The 21,979-nt window shown below is 39.3% G+C and overlaps 1 protein-coding gene across 1 annotated transcript; it reads left to right on the top strand.

The window, feature by feature from the left end:
• Positions 1–6,393: 6,393 nt before the first annotated feature.
• On the top strand, positions 6,394–20,540 carry LOC118213218 (myosin heavy chain, fast skeletal muscle-like). The gene is made up of 39 exons (XM_035392015.1): positions 6,394–6,612; positions 6,719–6,862; positions 6,954–7,110; positions 7,207–7,234; positions 7,351–7,459; positions 7,617–7,709; positions 7,804–7,867; positions 7,964–8,062; positions 8,157–8,260; positions 9,145–9,283; positions 9,691–9,809; positions 9,967–10,116; positions 10,206–10,376; positions 10,466–10,772; positions 10,949–11,022; positions 11,122–11,209; positions 11,305–11,422; positions 11,520–11,643; positions 11,739–11,875; positions 12,215–12,470; positions 12,608–12,850; positions 12,933–13,109; positions 13,195–13,340; positions 13,425–13,515; positions 13,600–13,989; positions 14,083–14,209; positions 14,501–14,619; positions 14,716–14,912; positions 15,006–15,189; positions 15,292–15,457; positions 15,696–15,820; positions 16,078–16,386; positions 16,491–16,694; positions 16,793–16,918; positions 17,079–17,249; positions 17,358–17,462; positions 17,554–17,649; positions 17,977–18,108; positions 20,442–20,540. The coding sequence occupies exons 1-39, from the start codon at positions 6,406–6,408 to the stop codon at positions 20,460–20,462; spliced, it is 5,817 nt and encodes a 1,938-aa protein (XP_035247906.1). The 5' UTR covers positions 6,394–6,405; the 3' UTR covers positions 20,463–20,540.
• Positions 20,541–21,979: the final 1,439 nt, after the last annotated feature.

The raw sequence follows: 21,979 nt of genomic DNA, 5'->3' as shown, positions 1-21,979 counted from the left end.
CATTTGGGGTCTTCGTTAGGACAAGAGGGCATTTGACTGCATGCATGTAAATAACCTCACAAGTCAGACATGACATCGGACGGAGAAAGGTTTGCTTACAATTCTGCACATGATAATGATGTTTCAAACGCAAGTCTCACACAAAGTACAAACTTACTCAGAGTATCAAAACCACAATATCAGAAAGAACACAAATGTAATCACTACAATATTTCAAACTGATTAACATCAGGTTAAATAAACCATCATAATGTCAATACAATTAATACAGCAATTAAAATTAATACAAATTTTAAATCTAGAAAACAAATATTTAAAAAATCAACAATAAGGATAATGGGTAGACCTTTCATAGTGTGCAAAGGTACATAAATATTGTAATACAGTATATCTTCAGAATATACAGAAATTACACAAGTGCACTAATACCCCGCACTGTAGTGCATATGCTGATAAAGAAAAGCAATAACAAAAATTGCCTAATTGGTCTGAATGAGGGGTTTGACATTTGGTTTATAATTAACTATTGTCTTTTTTTATGAATTCATACTGAATTTGTCAAAAGTGTGAAATAAATATACCATAAAATAGCTTTGAGTTTCCTGGATTGTCAAAGGTGTTTTTAAAACTGATGCTGTGTCAGTCAGGAGGCAGGCAGGGACTGACACATGGTACGCTGGTGGAATGTGTGCGACGTGACCCTTGACCCCTGACAGCTGAAGCTATGGGCCTCTGCTGCTGCTGCAACTCGTGTTGTCCTCCCCGATGATGAAGTTAACTTCCCTACCGTGTCCCGGTCCTGTAACAGCCACAGCACGTGGCGCGCTAGCTGATTTATAGCCCCCAAGGACACGCAGGGTAACAGTGCAGTACATGTGAGGACAGTGTGAGGATAATTCCCTCTGCTGGACAGGATGTCTAATAGCACGTGCAGGATTAGTGCTGTGAATGCAGTGTCCTCCGAAAGGTGTTTTTTTTTTTTGCCCCACTTTTGCCTAAAATGCGACCTCATGCTGTATCCGCCCCGTTATGATTGGTCAGATTCAAAGTGTCATTCTCTGACCAATCCTAGGCAGGGCAGATTCAGCGAGGGGTGTTTTAGGGAAAAGCAGGTGCAAAAAAAAAAAAAAACCTCTAAAAGACATTGCAAATATTCATTTATGGGTTATTTGTATGTACAAAAAATGATGAATAAAATTCACTTTATCATTTATCACGTTTCTTCTGCTCAGCAATGTCTAAAAATATATCATATTAAAATACCTTTGCTCAGTGTGAAAATTCATTCTTTTACACAAAATACTCTGAAAAAGACATCCCAATTGTTGGCGCAACTACTTCCTACACCCTTGCTGTTCCAAGACAATTACACTGTCTTCTGTGCTGTTTGTCAAGGTTGGAGAATACATAGCAAAGGATCCACAAAAGTCTGTGGTCTTTGCTTGTGCACTCTCTTGTTAAGCTCACCCCCACAGGTTTTCAGTGGTGTTTAGGTCTGGGATGCAAAAGCTTGATGTTGTGGTCTGTTATTTATTTATTCATTTTGATTGATTTATTTTTATGTATTATTTGTATTATTATTGATAATAATAATAATAATAATAATAATAATAATTATGATTATTATTATTATTATTTTCTTATTATTTATAGGAATTCTTTGAAATGTTTTTCCAATCAAAGTTCCAAACACATTTAGCACATAACTCCACATACTGACATTTCTGGTTTGATGACAGGAGAGGCTTTCTCCTGGCAAACCTTCCGAATAGCTTCTCTGGAAGCGGAAGTGCTAGTTTTGGAGTCTTTGCGCCCCCCTTGGAGAATTTTGTTTCTCTCCAACCACCCTCCTCACTATAGGTGGGGGCATAAGACACTTGTGCTCTTTCATGCAGGTTCATCACAGCCTGTTAGCTTCATAATGATTGCCCTAGTAGTGGAGATGGGTGTTTTAATGTGATTAGATAATTTTGTATCCATTTTATGCCTAATTTATGAAGATAAACAACCTTCTGTCTCATTCAATGTGGGTTTTCTAACCTTTCCCATGTTGATGAACAACTAATGAAGTTTGACGTGTGTGTCAGCTCATATTTATACACCCAAGAGGAACAGGAAGTCAACAGTGTTCCTGAAGACTCTAATGAACATAAAAAGCAGAATATAATCACAATATAATTCTATTTGAGTTTTTCATAAGAATTTCATGGATAATTACAGCAAACATGTTGTTGAGAAAATATTTATTTTCTGTGAACAAATTTTTTTCAAGTGTGCAAGAGTGCAACATCAAGCTGATAAAAAACACATTTTCTCATAGCCTTTTTATCTCATCTTTACCAATGGTGGCAACAGTTTTGGATGGTATTGCATGTTGTATAGGTATTGTGTGTTTTTGTCATTTGCATTGATTTAGACATTGACAGACACATAGCACATCTACTGCAACAAGGTGCTGTTTTTTTCTTTGTGCTGTTTTCTCGGACCCTATTTACACACACACACACACACACACACACACACACACGCAGCAGTAGAGTAGTGGTGTCCTTACTCCCCCTCTCTCTGTGGGCTGTTCTGGGACCAGCAGCTGCAGCTCAAAGGAAAATAAGGTAAAAGTTGTGCCCACAAAAGGACAGGTCTCCTGATACAGGGGTCACACACACGTTCCTCAGGGGGAAACATGTTCCTATCAGGTTGTATTTATGAGCTCTGCTACACTGGGGTCAACTGCCCCAGTGAGCCTAACGCTAATGCTAAGCATGGCGCTAAGCCCCAAGGGCCTAATAAACAACTAACTGTACAGGTTAAATCAAAGCCTGTTAACTCAATCAAAACACACAGACCTGCCACACAATCACCTGCACAAGTAAAACCAAAGCCCATCACTAAAATCAAACAGAGAGAGAGAGCAGAAGTGGGATTAGAATATCTACATACCTTTGTAAAACTGCCATTCCTAGCAGTTACAGCAGCAGGATAGCTAGTGAGACTCGCACTCGCCACACATGGAGAGGGTCACCGGTCTGGAATTAGAGTCCCCCCTGCAGTGAGGAGCTCACAGAAGTGCTTAGTTCCTGTCATGGTGAACATGCCAGGAATGCTGATGAGAAGCGAACAGATGCTGGCCGCTGGTGTGCTTGCAGACTGACTGCATGCGTGGAAGCCTATCAATCCTTCCTAGGAAATAAATATATCCTCACCTTCTTAACCACTAAGAAAACCTCATAAACATTTACTGTCAGTTATGTGAGGGCAAACGCATCAAGCAACAACCTAGGAGTATTACATATTAACAAGCGATGACTGCTTTATTACACATCTTAGATTAAGCAGTAACAGGAAAACACTATTACCAATGAACTGCAAACACTGCGATCAGTGATCATATAATCTATGAATCTATGTGTTGCATTTCAATATTATTCAATATATTTTATAACTGAAACTATTACAAAAACACCTGTTAATTGCACATTAATAACACGTAACTCTGCTGCTATCTGTTCTTTACTGAAAATGTACATTTGATCACAACATGGCAATAAATGCATACAATTCCATCGTGGCTGCCCTGCACTTTGAGTGTCCCACACGCAATCATGTGCAATGTACAGTTTGAAAATTATAAAATAATAAATATTGATAAAGAAAGGACTATTTGTGATTAGGGCATTTGCAATGTATGTTCATGTATTCGTCACATTATCTGTCACTGTCTACGACATTTTTTGACAGTTTGACTCTTGAAATATGTCTATGACTTGATATATGACATAACTACAGCACTAAATGAGCATGTTAAATTTTGAGCCAGATGTAACAATAAACAGATAAATAAAATAGAATTTCTGTGACATGACAAAGGTCTTGAAAATTTAAAAAATATTCTATAAATTCATATTAAAAACATATAAGCTGAAATAAATATTCAATATTATGAATTCTATTTTGTGCTAAAGGTTACATGTAAACATAATATTTCTCCAGTAGTATGTGTAGAATTATTTTCTTAACAGTTACATTATTATACAGTAATTGATTTTTATTTTCATTTCAACTTCAGTTGGAAAATTTTGTGTCACAAATACAAGGTATAGACATTCGGTCTAATTGTGATCTCTAGCCTGTTTTCTCAAATCAGCTCTTAAACTCAAAAAAGAGGTGACCCTGCAACAGCTGAAGTCACTGAAGCTCAATTAACTGACATTAATCACATTTGAATTTGATTATGTCTCTTTAAAGTAAAACTAAGGTAATAAACAAATAAATATCCCATGTTACATCTTCCCATCACTAGTTGGAAGCAGGACCAGCTTTAGAAATATACTGCTTTGTAAATATGCAAATCTGTACAAAGACAAGATTTTGTTGGTATGTACGACAAAGAATTTTCACTGAAACCAAAACATTCAACAAAAAACATTTATCAAAACTTACCGATATTTCTGACTTTTAGAAGAATGTCCTTCTGAAACTCTAAAATTTAAAATACTTATGAAATATACTTTGGAGAATATACATGCCTGTGATTGGTTACAAAGATTTTCTTAAATGTCTGACCGTAAAAAAAAAAAGATCTACAGATTGGATAAAGTAGCCACATCTTAACATATCCATAATTGGCTGAAACTACCGACAAATCCATACCTTGACCAAAGCTTGACCATACCTTGATGTCCAAATATAGCTTGTGCTGGGCTAGCACTTACAACCCAATATAAGGAGCAGCACAGAGGTGTTCACAACACAGAAGGACATTACGACACAGCCTGTGGTGAGTCCCACACATCATTCAGCCTACACTGTCGGAGCAGATCCCATATGAACATTTTACTGTCTTTATTTAATGCTGTAGGGACTCATGCAGTTGTCATGAGTGTGTGTGTGTGTGTGTGTGTGTGCGTGTGTGTGCATGTGGGTTTGTTTGTGTGTGTGCATACAGAGGATTGTTAAAACACATCTGAAATGTGGTTTTCATGTGGCTGAAATATGTGAATAAATGAATAGATCAGAGAAGGTTGGCACAAATATGTTGAACCAGCCTAGATGGCTGAATGGCCTGTTCTTGTCATTCTATATGTGTATGTTCTGATGATGATTGTAATGGCTGTTATTTTAATTAGACATTTTATGTTTGCAGAAAAAAAGCTGAATTGAAAGTGTTTTAAAAACATAATGTTTTACAGTGTCCTGGAATACAACTGCTCTTGGGGGGTGAGAAAAGGTATGTTTTTATTTTACATGATCCTTTATTTACCTAGGCGAGTCCCATTGAGATAAAAATGTTAAGTTTCAGCACACTACATTTAACAATTCTGTAAAGTAGTAGAACACAAAATCAATTACGAAATGGAAAGAGTCTTCTTGATCTAACAGGTCAACGGCACCTTATCCGTCATAGTAAGGACACCTGACAGCTTTTATGGTTCGTAAAAAGCTTAAAATAGTAAACAATGGGATGGAATGCTGAAGCTGAGCTGATTTAAACACCATGAAGCACAGTAAACAAAAGCAATCTTCCCAAATTCAGAGTAAGGTTAAGGCACAGTGAAAAGCAAATCAAAATGGCGGATGAGAGGTTTTGCATTTGAGACTAACAAAGGCACTGTGATGAACTGCCAGTGGCCCGCATGGTAGTGTTGGGGGCACACAGGTGCAGAATGTCTCTGCAATCAATCACAGGAAGATAGGCAGTTAAAATGTGTTTCCTTCTAGCATAGAACATAAAATGGCTTGTTTATAATTATAAAATAAATATAAATTAATTTTTGCTTTTTCAAAAAACAAGACAGTCATTGTGGGTTATAATTTGAGTTTCTCATCCAGCCAAATTTCTAAATATTTGGAAGATGTTATGTGCTCAATACATTTCCAATACATGGTAGAAATATTTTATTAGCAGCAGCCTGGGAATGAGATCTAAATAAATACATAATCTTTGTTTTATTAGAATTGAGATTAAAAACTCAATTAAGATCACAGAGATCAGCTAGAAGGTTGTTAAAATACAACAGTAGGAGTTACTGAACTGCTTGAGACAAAGTGGTATAGAAGTCAATGATGATGTTGTCTGACTACAGATGGTTTTTAAAACCCTGCATAGGTAAAGACATGTTATTAATATGAAATATAAATATAATGGAATCAAGGACAGACCCTTGAGGTACATCCCTGGTGATCAAAACTGATGCACAATTTTCCCCATCAATATATACACTGAGAGTTCTATTGTAAAGATAATTATCAAACCAACTAGCTGCCCGGGAGCAATGCTACAATGATAATCTGTGATGCTCTTTCTTCTTAAAGACAAACATAAAATGTACTTAAAGAATAAGAAAGTTTATGAAGGGAGTGTTTACTAAACTGTAATACTCTGTACCACCACAGTGAGCAGCAACCATGAGTACCGACGCCGAAATGGCCGTTTACGGCAAGGCCGCCATCTACCTGCGGAAGCCGGAGCAGGAGAGACTCGAGGCTCAAAGCAGACCTTTCGATGCCAAGACTGCCTGCTATGTGACTGATACTAAGGAGCTGTACCTTAAAGGCACAATCCTGAGCAAAGAAGGGGGCAAAGTCACCGTCAAAGTCACTGACACTCAAGAAGTACGTCTTTCAACTATTGCAGAAAAAATATCCACTGAGCAATTTAAACATGCTTAACATTCTAAGGGTCTTGGCTGATTATCTGATGACATGACTTTTTTTTCAGACTGTAACAGTTAAGGAGGATGATGTCACCCCAATGAACCCCCCCAAGTTCGATAAAATTGAGGACATGGCCATGATGACTCACCTCAATGAAGCCTCTGTGCTGTATAACCTCAAAGAGCGTTACGCAGCATGGATGATCTACGTAAGTCATTCAAAACTGTTCACAATTCATGATTTTTCCATGTTGCATGAAATCTGCAGGTTATCTGAAATGTGTTGCCTTCCTGTTTCAGACCTACTCTGGGCTGTTCTGTGCCACGGTAAATCCCTACAAGTGGCTCCCAGTGTACGACCAAGAGGTCGTATCGGCCTACAGAGGCAAAAAGCGCATGGAGGCCCCACCACACATCTTCTCTGTCTCAGACAATGCCTATCAGTTCATGCTCACTGGTAAGGGTGCACTTAAAATGGTCTGTGGACATGTTTTACTTTCATATTTACTGTAATTCAATAGATTTGCTAAAAAAATACACTTTGTTTTTGCAGATAGAGAAAATCAGTCTGTCCTGATTACGTAAGTATTTCCAGGAAGCTTCTTTACCTGTACAAAAATAACTGCTCATCTTGTATTGGATCTGGTTTAACAAGACTTCTCCAGGGTGACCTGCTCTTGCCTTTCTTAATTCTCAGTGGAGAATCTGGTGCTGGAAAGACTGTGAACACCAAACGTGTCATCCAGTACTTTGCGACAATCGCAGTGGCAGGTGACAAAAAGAAAGAAGCAGGTGGCAAAATACAGGTGAGAAAATGTTTCGGTCATCATTGAGCAACGCGTTGTTGAAAGAGATAAATGTACATTATATTGAAAATAGCAGAATAAAGGCATTGAAAGTGCAGGAACATGCTGGAGTTTATCTCCTGTGACCTGTGTTCGTCAAATCCTTTGCCTTCTGTAGGGATCCCTGGAGGATCAGATCATTGCTGCTAACCCCCTGCTGGAAGCTTATGGAAATGCCAAGACTGTGAGGAATGACAACTCCTCTCGATTTGTAAGTGTGAAAGGAAACCATAAGCCATTAAAGGGATTTCTTGGAATCTGTTGACAGTTCACCAATGCTAATAACACTGTACTGTTTCCAATAGGGTAAATTCATCAGAATTCATTTTGGCACATCTGGAAAACTGGCCAGTGCTGACATTGAGACTTGTGAGTTTAAAAAAAAAATTTGTTAATTTTAACATTCATAGGTTATTTCTATGGGAATGTTCATTTGATATGATTTTTAAAATCTTTCTTGGCCAGATCTGCTGGAGAAGTCCAGAGTAACATTCCAGCTCCCAGATGAGAGAGGCTACCACATCTTCTACCAGATGATGACCAACCACAAACCTGAGCTGATTGGTGAGATTGCCTACATGAAACTTTATAAAATAATATGAGGGGAAAACATGGGGAAATGTCTGACTGATCTCAATCAACCTTTTGTTTTTAACAGAAATGACGCTCATCACAACCAACCCCTACGATTTCCCCATGATCAGCCAGGGCCAGATCACAGTGGCCAGCATTGATGACAAGGAGGAGCTGGTGGCCACAGATGTGAGTGATTCACACATGGCAAAGGCTCATACTCCAAAGGCTCATAACCCTCTATTAACCTCTTAATTGGGTAGTTGACCACAAATCAGAGCACTCATTTACAAAGCAAGTGTTGATCGCCACATTTGACTCCATCAAGCTTCCGCTCTAAAGCATAGAAAATGTTAGCTTACACTGTCTGCACACCACACATGTCTAGTTTTAAAATGGTGAAAGTGCTCATAGGGTACTCGTACAGCGATAACAGGTACGCTTACATAATCTGTGGAATGTCTTTCATTTCATTTCTATGCATAATTACAAATTAATTAGGAAAAGAAAAGCAAATAAAAAATTCATTACAGCCACACAAATGTAAATATAATTTTAAAAAATTATGCCAGTTTCTAAGCTTCCAACTAAGTTCTCTAATGGTGATGTGTGCTTTTTGACTAATATAAATGATCTACTCTATATTATTGGCAATGTAGCTGCTTAGCTAGATTGACTAACTAATGACACCCTTGATTGCTTGCTAGCTAGCTGCATCATCAATGTTCCTGATGTGAATGATGTCATCGATCCTATGTAGCTTCCTGGTTAGCTACTTGAAAACTCATATAAAACTCAATGACACCTATCTTATTGAATTTTACCTCCCATATTAGCACAACTGTGTACTAAGCAAACAATTCCATTGGTGAGCAGGTTGAAACTAGCACAAGTTAAGACGGCTACTAATAAATAAGGAAAACAATTATATTAATAATGTAATGTGACAGTGATGTATCTGAAAGTCTTCTATTAATAATAGCTTTTTTTGTGCTTGATAGACTTACAATAGTCAGTAAGGACAGCGAGACTTCACAAACATTCTCTAATCTAAACCCATCCTTGTCATCTAGACTGCCATTGACATCTTGGGCTTCACCAATGATGAGAAAATGGGCATCTACAAGCTGACTGGTGCTGTGATTCACCATGGTAACATGAAGTTCAAACAGAAGCAGCGTGAGGAGCAGGCTGAACCTGATGGCACAGAGGGTGAGTACAGTTACCGAGAAATCAGCCATTTTCATTTTTTTGTTCAATTGTCAGGTCAACTATAAATCAGCTATGATAGATTTTACAAGAGCAAAAATGTTTCTAGCAAAAAAATTCTTCATACAAATTTAATAATAATTCTGGTTATGATAATTATTAGCAGTTGATGAAAGAAAACCACGATCACAACATCAAAACTCCTAAAAGCTAAACTCCTGGTCATTTAGTGCCCATAATACATTTACAGTATGTACAGAACAACACTAAAACTAAGTAAATTGGTTCTACATCATTGTGCATTTGACTGGCTAGTCATCAGGTCACAGAAAAGATATGTTAGGTTTGTGCTAATCAGTGTCTGTGTAACCACAATCCCTCATTCTCACATTGCTGCATTCTCATTCCAGTGGCTGATAAAGTTGGATATCTCTTGGGCTTGAACTCAGCTGATATGCTTAAGGCTATGTGCTATCCCAGAGTGAAGGTCGGCAATGAGTTTGTCACCAAGGGGCAGACTGTACCACAGGTAGAGTATTTATGCTTCAAGACACGTGTTCTTCAGTTTACTTGCATTTACTATACAAATTTAAAAATCCCATTTTCATAAATAAGGAACTGCTGAATTGCTTCAACATCCTTTGAGCACAGAAGTTATTCTTATAGTGTTTGTATTACTTTTACAGGTCAACAATTCAGTAATGGCTCTGGCCAAATCTATCTATGAGAGAATGTTCTTGTGGATGGTCATCCGCATCAACCAGATGTTGGACACAAAGCAGTCCAGACAGTTCTTCATCGGTGTGCTGGATATTGCTGGCTTTGAAATTTTTGATGTAAGTAATAAGTCATAAAAATGCAAAAATGATTTCCTTTAACATGCAACATAATTAGTGCTGACTTGCGTCATTATTTTCACTCAAAGTACAACAGCATGGAACAGCTGTGCATCAACTTCACCAATGAGAAACTGCAACAGTTCTTCAACCACCACATGTTTGTGCTGGAACAAGAGGAGTACAAGAAAGAGGGAATTGATTGGGAGTTCATTGACTTCGGTATGGATTTGGCTGCCTGCATTGAACTCATTGAGAAGGTGAGGGAGAGTTGTAACTACAAAATAAGTGTGACATACAAAAAAATGGCTTCTTGAATTCATGTGAACATAATTTCTTCTTTTAACAGCCAATGGGCATCTTCTCCATCCTTGAAGAGGAGTGCATGTTCCCCAAGGCCTCAGATGCCACTTTCAAGGGCAAACTGTATGACCAGCATCTTGGCAAGTCCAATGCATTCCAGAAACCCAAGCCTGCCAAAGGCAAGGCTGAGGCCCACTTCTCCCTGGTGCACTACGCTGGCACTGTGGACTACAACATCTGCGGCTGGCTGGACAAGAACAAGGACCCCCTGAATGACTCTGTTGTGCAGCTGTACCAGAAGTCCTCAGTTAAACTGTTGGCTCTCCTGTATGCAGCCACTGCTGGGGCTGAGGGTAAGAAAAGTGAAAGTAAAGTGAACATGAGCTTAACTTTTAAACATGTGATAGCATTACAGAACCTTTCAAATCATTACTCATCCATGAAATGATGATTAAGTTTTTAGCCTAGCTCAATTTGTTCACATGAAAATAATATGAAAAACATGACATGAAACTGCCAATTTTTTCAGAGGCAAAGGGTGGAGCCAAGAAGGGAGGCAAGAAGAAGGGTGGTTCCATGCAGACTGTGTCCTCTCAGTTTAGGGTAGGTTTTATGTGGCTTAATTGCATAATAGGAAGCCTGTAAAATTAAACTGTAATATTGTGGCAGAAACTGACCAACATTTATTGTATCATGCTGCAGGAGAACTTGGGCAAGCTCATGACCAACTTGAGAAGCACACATCCTCACTTTGTGCGTTGCCTGATTCCCAATGAATCTAAAACACCAGGTACTGTTTCAACAGTCCACAACAAGTTCTGGCCCAAATAAACAGCCCATATGCACTCAAAACTGTGTAACTCATAATGCTGAAAACCTCCACAGGTCTCATGGAGAACTTCCTCGTTATCCACCAGCTAAGGTGTAATGGTGTGCTGGAAGGTATCAGAATCTGCAGAAAGGGTTTCCCCAGCAGAATTCTCTATGCTGACTTCAAGCAGAGGTGATTCAATAGTCCCATCACACCATCATGTGCATGTTTTTATTTTCCTTTTGTAACAATATCTGAGAATCTGACAACTTCAATCTACCTTTCACAGGTACAAAGTACTGAACGCCAGTGTTATCCCAGAAGGGCAGTTCATTGACAACAAGAAAGCTTCTGAGAAGCTCTTGGGATCCATCGATGTTGATCACACTCAGTACAAATTTGGGCACACTAAGGTAAAGAAGCTAATTTGTTGTAAATAAACATGATTCTGACTGCTTCTAAACATTCAAAGAATATAACTGGAGAGCTTAACTGAAAATCATTGTAGGTGTTCTTCAAAGCTGGGCTTCTGGGTACCCTGGAGGAGATGCGAGATGAGAAACTGGCTGCTCTGGTGACCATGACTCAGGCTCTGTGCCGTGGTTTCCTCATGAGAAAGGAGTTTGTGAAGATGATGGAGAGGAGGCAAGTAAAAGCAACACTGCTTCACTGCGATAAAGAGCAAATTGACTTACCTGACAAAAGGCTGCTTCTCATTGAAACAGTTCTAATTTTTTTCAGATTTTTTTCCTTCTGAGAAGTTTAATTAAGGAAGCTTTTAAAACCAGGTTATTTTTAAAATCATGGGATTAACATTTAATTTCAATTGATTGTCTTGCCTATGACACGTGGAGTCTGATTTCACAACACAGTACAGCATATTTCATTTCTCTACCCACCAGCATTCATTTTTCCTACTGAAGTGAGGTCAGTAACTTTCATTGAATGAATAACATAACTGCGTCCAATGTGTTCATTACACAGAGAGTCAGTGTTCACAATCCAGTACAACATCCGCTCATTCATGAATGTGAAACATTGGCCATGGATGAAGGTGTACTTCAAGATCAAGCCACTGCTGAAGAGTGCTGAAGCTGAGAAGGAAATGGCCCAAATGAAGGAGGACTTTACAAAATGCAAGGAAGATCTGGCCAAGGCAGAAGCGAAAAAGAAGGAGCTTGAAGAGAAAATGGTTTCTCTGCTGCAAGAAAAGAATGACCTGCAGCTCCAAGTAGCATCTGTGAGTTCTACTGTTTAACCTTAGCACACATACAAAAAGACCGTGTGTTATTGTTAATCAATCTATTAACACCAACACTTCAAAGGTCCAGAGAGTCTTTTTTCACACTCATGTATTTTCTTTCATTATAATCCCAGGAATCTGAAGGTCTTGTAGATGCTGAGGAGAGATGCGAGGGACTCATCAAAAGTAAGATTCAGCTTGAAGCAAAACTCAAAGAAACAACTGAGAGACTAGAAGATGAGGAGGAAATGAATTCCGAGCTCACTGCAAAGAAGAGGAAACTAGAGGATGAGTGCTCTGAGCTGAAGAAAGACATTGATGACTTGGAGCTCACCTTGGCTAAAGTGGAAAAGGAGAAACATGCCACAGAAAACAAGGTTTCAGTTCAAATTAACTATAAAAATGGTAAATTCAACTCTATAAATGTTCTTCTGTACTAATGCTGTGGAATATTTCTAGGTGAAAAATCTGACTGAAGAGATGACCTCTCAGGATGAGAGCATTGGCAAGTTGAGCAAGGAGAAGAAAGCCCTCCAAGAGGCACACCAGCAGACCCTGGATGATCTGCAGGCAGAGGAAGACAAAGTCAACACTCTGTCCAAAGCCAAGACCAAGCTCGAGCAACAAGTCGATGATGTGAGTTTGGTTTTCTCTGTGGTTGATATAATAATGCAAGTGATCTTAATTCTTAAATCTTGATGAGGTACTTTTAATATTTTAGCTTGAAGGCTCTCTGGAACAAGAGAAGAAACTTCGCATGGATCTTGAGAGAGCTAAGAGAAAGCTTGAGGGTGATTTGAAAATGGCTCAGGAATCCGTAATGGATCTGGAGAATGACAAACAGCAGTCAGAGGAGAAACTCAAGAAGTAAGAATTAATTCTCCTAAACAATCTACTTTAGAATTAAATCTGAGAGCATCTCTACATATTGAAAGTATTTGTGCTTCACAGGAAGGACTTTGAGACCAGCCAGCTCCTCAGCAAGATAGAGGATGAACAATCCTTGGGTGCTCAGCTTCAAAAGAAGATTAAGGAGCTTCAGGTATATGATTAGTAGTCCCTTAGATTAATTAAATATTACCAAATTTCATTGGATGACATACCATGTAACTCTTTAAATCTATAGGCTCGCATTGAGGAGCTGGAGGAGGAAATCGAGGCTGAGCGTGCTGCTCGGGCTAAGGTTGAGAAGCAGAGAGCTGATCTCTCCAGGGAACTTGAGGAGATCAGTGAGAGGCTAGAGGAAGCTGGAGGTGCAACTGCTGCTCAGATTGAGATGAACAAGAAGCGTGAAGCTGAGTTCCAGAAGCTGCGTCGCGACCTGGAGGAGTCCACCCTCCAGCATGAAGCAACTGCTGCCGCTCTTCGCAAGAAGCAGGCCGACAGCGTGGCTGAACTGGGAGAACAAATCGACAACCTTCAGCGAGTTAAGCAGAAGCTGGAGAAGGAGAAGAGTGAATTTAAAATGGAAATTGATGACCTTTCAAGCAACATGGAGGCTATTGCTAAAACTAAGGTCAGTGACTTGATATCTGTGTTCATGAATATTATAATAATGATAAATAATTTAACAGGTAAAATAAAAACTGAAAACCATTCTTATTAACAGTCAAATCTGGAGAAGCTGTGTCGTACTCTTGAGGATCAACTCAGTGAAGTCAAGACCAAGAATGATGAAAACGTGCGCCAGTTAAATGATTTCGGTGCACAGAAAGCCAGACTGCTGACAGAGAACGGTAAAGACAAGTTTCATTGTTTTTGAGTTTGTCTTCAAAATCTAAAAAACACTTCAGTGGAATACATTGAACAATAGCAATGTATTTAATTGTTGTTAATTCATGAGTTATCTGTAGACAACACTCAATATTAAAATTAACAGAACAATCTGTGCCCTCCTGAATCAGTAAAAATGCTATTGGTACCATGATAAATAAATATATTATAAATATTTTGTCTTGTAATTTCAAGACAACAAACATAGTTTTTATTTTTATTTTTTATTTCTATACATTGTACTGTCCACTCAGGTGAATTTGGCCGACAGTTGGAAGAGAAGGAAGCCCTGGTGTCGCAGCTAACAAGAGGCAAACAGGCTTTCACTCAGCAAATTGAGGAGCTGAAGAGACAGCTTGAGGAGGAGGTTAAGGTAATATATTACACTTCTTACACTGCCTGTTGATAAGTGAAGATAGATTTGCCCTAAGGTGACTGGATTTATGCTAACGTCTTCTATCTTCCACAGGCTAAGAATGCCCTGGCCCATGGGTTGCAGTCAGCCCGCCACGACTGTGACTTGCTGAGGGAGCAATATGAGGAGGAGCAGGAGGCCAAGGCTGAGCTTCAGCGTGGAATGTCCAAGGCCAACAGCGAGGTGGCTCAGTGGAGATCCAAATATGAGACTGATGCCATCCAGCGCACAGAGGAGCTGGAAGAGGCCAAGTAATTTCACAATTTATACATCAATACTTACTACTATGTATGTGTGACTCACATCAGAAATCTTACACATTTAACTGATATCACTTCCATCAGGAAAAAGCTGGCCCAGCGTCTGCAAGAGGCTGAGGAGCAAATTGAGGCTGTGAACTCCAAGTGTGCCTCCCTGGAGAAGACCAAGCAGAGACTGCAGGGAGAAGTGGAAGACCTCATGATTGATGTGGAGAGGGCAAATGCCCAGGCCGCCAACCTTGACAAGAAGCAGAGGAACTTTGACAAGGTAATGCAAGAACATGCTTGGAATCCTCATCCTTTTGGATTCTTTGAGATATAAATGAAGGTCTGATATCGAATCAGAGTCACATCAAGTCATTTCCTCTAGGTTCTGGCAGAAGCAAAGCAGAAGTTTGAGGAAGGCCAGGCAGAGCTGGAAGGAGCTCAGAAAGAGGCTCGTTCTCTCAGCACTGAGCTCTTCAAGATGAAGAACTCCTATGAGGAAGCTCTGGATCAGCTGGAGACCCTGAAGCGAGAGAACAAGAACTTGCAACGTATGTTTGAGTCAAAAGGATGGGAAAAATATTGAGTTCCCTGGATAAAATACAATTATTTTAAAAACTACAATGACTGAATGAAAATGTACTGTATTTACAATTTACCATGGTAATCATAGTTGTCTCAAATAATTACAAGAATATTAACATTCCATTGCCTTAAGATGGGTGTATTGAGAATAATATCAGACAGGACTATATTGTGGTGCTGAAGGCCTTTTATTTGTGTCTGCAGAGGAGATTTCAGACCTAACCGAGCAGATCGGCGAGACAGGAAAAGCCATCCATGAGCTGGAGAAGGCAAAGAAGACTGTGGAGACTGAGAAGGCAGAGCTCCAGACTGCACTGGAAGAGGCAGAGGTATACTTCATAAACATCGCTTCATAACCATCATGTCATAAACATCAATTCATAACCATCAACAGGAATAATCTATATCACTTCAATTTGTCTTTAGTGAATTGCTGTTAGTGTATTAGTGAAGATCTGTTTGTGTGTTTCATCAGTGCTACATATTTCACTTGTATTGCATTCCATGCTCACATTCAAAATGAACCATTTGTGAAAACCTTGATTAAGCAAAGTTAATTTCTAAAATGTGCTATATTCACTTGCAGGGAACTCTGGAGCATGAAGAGTCCAAGATCCTTCGTGTCCAGCTGGAGCTGAACCAGATAAAAGGTGAAGTTGACAGGAAACTTGCAGAGAAGGATGAGGAGATGGAACAGGTCAAGAGGAACAGCCAGAGGGTGACTGAGACCATGCAGAGCACTCTCGACTCCGAGGTCAGAAGCAGGAATGATGCTCTGAGGGTGAAAAAGAAGATGGAGGGAGATCTCAATGAGATGGAAATTCAGCTGAGCCATGCTAATCGCCAGGCCGCTGAAGCCCAGAAACAACTGAGGAACGTGCAAGGACAGCTGAAGGTAACATATTCTTAACCTGATTTTTGCACAGTCATTTGTCAGCTTCAAATGACTGTGAAGAATTCCCCAAGTACTCATTAAGTCTGGTTTATATAAAATTTTAGGATGCCCAATTGCACCTTGATGATGCGGTCAGAGGTCAGGAGGACCTGAAGGAGCAGGCTGCCATGGTGGAGCGCAGGAACACACTGATGCTGGCTGAGATTGAGGAGCTCAGGGCTGCTCTGGAGCAGACAGAGAGAGGCCGTAAAGTGGCAGAGCAGGAGCTGGTGGATGCCAGTGAGCGCGTGGGTCTGCTGCACTCCCAGGTACTTATGAAAGGTTATTCTGAACACAGTCTGTTTCACAAGCTCACCTGCTTAAAGCAGAATGCACCTTAATGAGCATTGCATCTGTCTCTGCCTAGAATACAAGCCTTCTGAACACCAAGAAGAAGCTGGAAGGCGACTTTGTTCAGCTCCAGAGTGAAGTGGACGACACCATCCAGGAAGCAAGGAATGCAGAGGAGAAGGCCAAGAAGGCCATCACTGATGTGAGTCACAGCACACAACATAGTAAAGGCAATTAAATGCATCCACAATCTTACCAGACATCCCTCTGATAATTAAAAACATATGTACCTACATGCTACATCAAATAAAATGAGGAGGGGTGCTCAAGATAGAAAGCACATTCCCCATGTAACATTTCAGGCTGCCATGATGGCGGAGGAGCTGAAGAAGGAGCAGGACACCAGCGCTCACCTGGAGAGGATGAAGAAGAACCTGGAGGTCACTGTCAAGGACCTGCAGCACCGTCTTGATGAGGCAGAGAACCTGGCCATGAAGGGTGGGAAGAAGCAGCTCCAGAAACTGGAATCAAGGGTAAACTATCAACTGTCTAGTCTTAACCGAAGATCAAGCTTTCTTTGTGTAAAACTTCTATCTCAAGTGCTTTTGTGTAATGACATCAAATGTGATTCTAATTTGAAGGTTCGTGAGCTGGAGGCCGAGGTTGAAAATGAGCAGAAACGTGGAGTTGATGCCGTTAAAGGTGTCCGTAAATATGAGAGGAGAGTCAAGGAGCTCACCTACCAGGTATGAAAAAGTTTCCTTTTGTGACATAGGAGGAGTGTTCGGGTATTGGACTGACCAGAAAATAAAAAATAACTTTGTTTCCTGTTTTTAGACTGAGGAGGACAAGAAGAACATTGGCAGGCTGCAGGATCTGGTGGACAAACTTCAGTTGAAAGTCAAGGCCTACAAGAGACAGGCTGAGGAATCGGTGAGTCTCATTTTCATTACCAAATGCTTTTGTAAAGAAACTTATGTCTGTAATTACATGCTATTCTTCAGTCAGTCAAGGTAGGAAAATATGTTACCTTCACATTTATGCATTTAGCCAAAACTTATCCAAAGTGCCTAAACAGCTTTTATACTTTGCAAACACTGCTGCATAATGCAATTCAGGTTAAGTACCTTGCTCAAGGGTACAATGGCAGTGACTACAACCCTAGAGTTGCTAACCCAGGTCCCTAACCGATGTACAGTATTGTCACTTCAGAATAAACATTTGCATATATCGATGACAAAATGTCTGATGCCCTTTCAGGAGGAACAAGCCAATACCCACCTGTCCAAGTTCAGGAAGGTCCAGCATGAGCTGGAAGAAGCTGAAGAGCGTGCTGACATTGCTGAATCTCAGGTCAACAAGCTGAGAGCCAAGAGCCGTGATACTGGCAAAGTAAGTTTGTTAATTTTATATACATCACTTGTAATTTTGACTTTAACTTGACACAGCAAAATGAGAAATAATCCATCTGAGGTGAACTTTCTGAAGGCACTGTTTTGACTGATGGCAAATTTTTGCATTAAACCAAAACATGTCAAACAAAAATAATCCAAATGTGAGAAATCAGCAATTTGACAAAGATAGTTGAGGACATTTTATATAAGAGAGTAGTTCAGTATTAAGAAATATGATGTAAGTTTCTCATAAGATCTTGATTATTGTTGGTTTTATTATTGGTTAATTTAAACTAAGGAGTAAAGCTACAAAATGGGATTAGTCTTTTAAAATATAAAGCTACCATAAAGGAAGTAGCAATTCCAATCAATACATGACTACAGTCCTTAGAATTTGTATACTTTTAAGTTATTAACATTTCCAAACAATCTCTATTCCAAAAACAAGCATATCTCGGAAGTACTTTTCTTAGAAGCTAATCAGAACCTTATATTTCTTTCACTGTAACAAAAATATAGCATGTGCAGTGATAAAATAAACCGTTTTCATATAAACTAAAATGTATATTTTTTAACTGCCCCTTCATTATATTAAAATTTTTAGCGTTTCTGCTGTTCAAATTTTCAGACAGACCCTGGTTGTAGGATCAGGTTATTCAAATATTTTGGATATTCACCCAGATGGAATTTTGATGACAATGATTTGGATCTTTTTTGGGTTTTAAAAATGCAATTTCAAGATTTAGTCCAATGTAAATAATTAAAGCCGATCATCGAAGTAGAAAATCCAACCATAGAGGTCATATCATTTTGTTTCAAGACAATACGTCCATGAGCCACTGAGTGGCGCTGTAGTCTTGTTTTTGTAGACTTCTGGCTAATGGTTAGAGCTTGAGGTTTTCCTAAACAGGTTCGGGATTGTGAGCTTAAAGGTCATTGATGACATTTAGATGAGCAATGGTTTGCTTGCAGCTTAGAGTATACAGACGGCTCCTGTCATAGGCTTCAGGTCAGCTGCTGCAACTCCCCTCTCTAGGAATATTCCTGCTCAAACATCTTAACATTAATATTTTGTTTGGTTAGAATATTTTTAAACAAATTTTAGTGTAAGCAAACTAGATTTAAGCTGCGCCAATTCAATTCAATTTTATTTGCATAGCGCTTTTCACAAAGATACTGTCACAAAACTGGTTTACTGTAAAGACAGAAAAAGGAAAGTAGGCCACAAAACCAGGTCTGTAACCCCAAAAGAACAAGCAAGTTGTAATCAATTATTAATGAAACAGGTAACAAATAAGCTCCAGACTGATATGTTCACATTTCTTATCTAAAGGCTTATCTGAATTCAATAAGAGGAAATCTTGGGTCAGCCAGGTATTTATGCCTTTGAGATAAGCCTCTAGTTTTAAAGGGTTTAACTGATATATCAATTTGAGTGTCATCTGCATAGCTGGGGTAACACCATGTCTGATTATAATGTCCCCAAGGGTCAGCATACATGAGCCAAGACTCATGGCCGCAGAACATATCCTTGTGGTACTCCAAGGATTACCCTTGAGCACTAAGTTACCTCATTATTTAACCCCCACAAACTGATACCTGTCAGAGAGATAGGATTTCAAATACAAAAGAACTGGCCGAGTAAGACCAACTGACTTTTCTGGCCCTCAGAGGACAATATGACCATCTACTGCATCAAAGACAGCATTTAAGAAGTATAAGTATGGAGACATAGCCACAATCCAAGGAATTAAACAAATCATTGATTACTATGGCAAGAGCTGTATCTGTGCTACGACGCTTCCTAAACTCAGATTGAAGCCTCTGATATAAATTGTTAGCCTGTAGAATGTTCATTGCTAACCATCAAAATGAACTAATGCGCAGGGAGTAACCAACTCCTTGTGTATTTTTATTAGGGTATTGCCACATATTCAACAGACTGTGCAAACTCAGTGTCTATGCCTTTGGTATACCTCACCCCATGCATGAGTTTTCCATTAAGATTTGCACACCGCCTCTGAAGTGTGCTTTTCTGTCTGTACTTAACCGGGCAGTGTGTCTAATTAAATGACTTAATATTTTCTTCTGGAAGCACTCACTTTAATCTCTGTTATCCAATGTTGTTGTTGCTGGCTTAAACTTTTAGGATCCCCATAAAGATGAACAGGTTTCAATGATGAGACAGATAAGCTGTCTTTTGACAAACTGTATGCAATATTCAGTTACATACTTATTTGTGCAATTCATACACAAAGCTTGTCAAATATGTATATAATCCTGTTTATGATATTTTCCTGTAACTGACATTTTCCTCTTTGTTTTCAAAAGGGCAAGGAAGCAGCAGAATAGCCAGGATGAATCTGCACCCAAAGCCTCTCCAAGTTTCATACAATATGAACGTCACTGTGAAAGCCTTTGTAAAAACTGAATAAAGAAATTACATGAAACACAGACAAGCTTGGGGATTTCATTTCAGTCCTATGACATGATTTGTGGAAGTACAGTTAAATGGAAAAGTATTGGGACAGTGGCACACTTTTTGTTACTTTGGCCTTGTACACCAGCATGTTGGATTTTAAATACAACAATCGGTGTGTGGTTAAAGTGCAGACTTAATTTGAGTGTATTTACATTGATATTGGGAGATCAGTGTACGAATTACAATTACATAAATGAATAAATAATTAAATAACAATAGTTTCACTAGTCCAATACTTTTGCATTAAACTGCATGTGCTTGCTGATTCCATCATACAGAACAGGCTTAGAGAAACAGTCACACGTGTCAGCAAAACACCCAGCAGCAGAGCAGTAGAGCTCCAGCTCAGGCCTGAACCTCCACTCAAACTCCTTTGGTCTCTGGGCCCCAACAGCTGCCTCCTGCGACTCTGTGGCTTTGCCATATAAGGAAATATCAGCTGGTGCCTGCATCAGGTAGCAGGCCAGTGCAAAGGTGACACCCTTTGACCCTGTAATTGCTGTGATTGCTACATTTATTCCTGACTGCATTCTGTGGCCTCAGTTTAAAAAAAAAAAAACAACGTAACTGACATTCCGTCACAACATGGTTGCTAGTTATGTTTCAAGCTAATAGCAGTCCTCTGTCATTAAATTGAACAAATGCTTAATTGTATAACTGTTTTCCCAAAAATATATTCATGGAACAAATTGAAAGGCATTATCTATGAACATTGCATACAATTAGATAAAAATTAAGAATTTCTTTAATTTCATGGTAAATGTGAGGCATGGGGTTGCACAAGATTTCTATAGAAATCTGTGCTCTGCTGCTAGACTTGCAGGGAAAATAATCAGGGTAGTGTTCTTTGCTAATCTAATTAGTGCATCATTCTGTTCCCTAGCGAAGTTGTTATATACCTTATATTCATGTTCTTTGGTCAGCATCTGGTGTACATCTCTATCAACAAACCTTAAATAGGACTCTCAAGAGAGATATCTATTCATTGGGGGAATAATGGTAGATTTGGTCATGAAAGGGGTAGTTGTTCAAATGGGGCTATTTCTTTCAGTTACATTCGTAGTCATCTAATCCATAAGGTTGTCCTGGAAAGGGAGCACTGGAACCAGGAGTTGCACTAAAAAAAACTTAGTCAAGCTTTACAAAAGAATTATAGAAAGTAAATTTGTGTGCAGACAAAACATAAGCCATTACTCAGGGCTAACTTACATGTCTTATGAACTTGTTGGACAACATGATCACACTTAGGCAATTTGAAGCACATATCCAGTTGGGAATTGGATTTCCTGTCCTCTCATCCTGCACTTTTTCCACGTCTGTATCTGTGACCCCCTGCCACCGGACATGCGTGGTAAATTTCTTCCCCGGACTTGCCGTCCTAAAAAAA

The sequence above is a fragment of the Anguilla anguilla genome, chromosome 14, assembly GCF_013347855.1.
Source record: "Anguilla anguilla isolate fAngAng1 chromosome 14, fAngAng1.pri, whole genome shotgun sequence".
NCBI classification, from domain to species: domain Eukaryota; kingdom Metazoa; phylum Chordata; class Actinopteri; order Anguilliformes; family Anguillidae; genus Anguilla; species Anguilla anguilla.
Note: the sequence above shows the minus strand (reverse complement) of the source record. Positions and strands in the feature narration are given on the sequence as shown.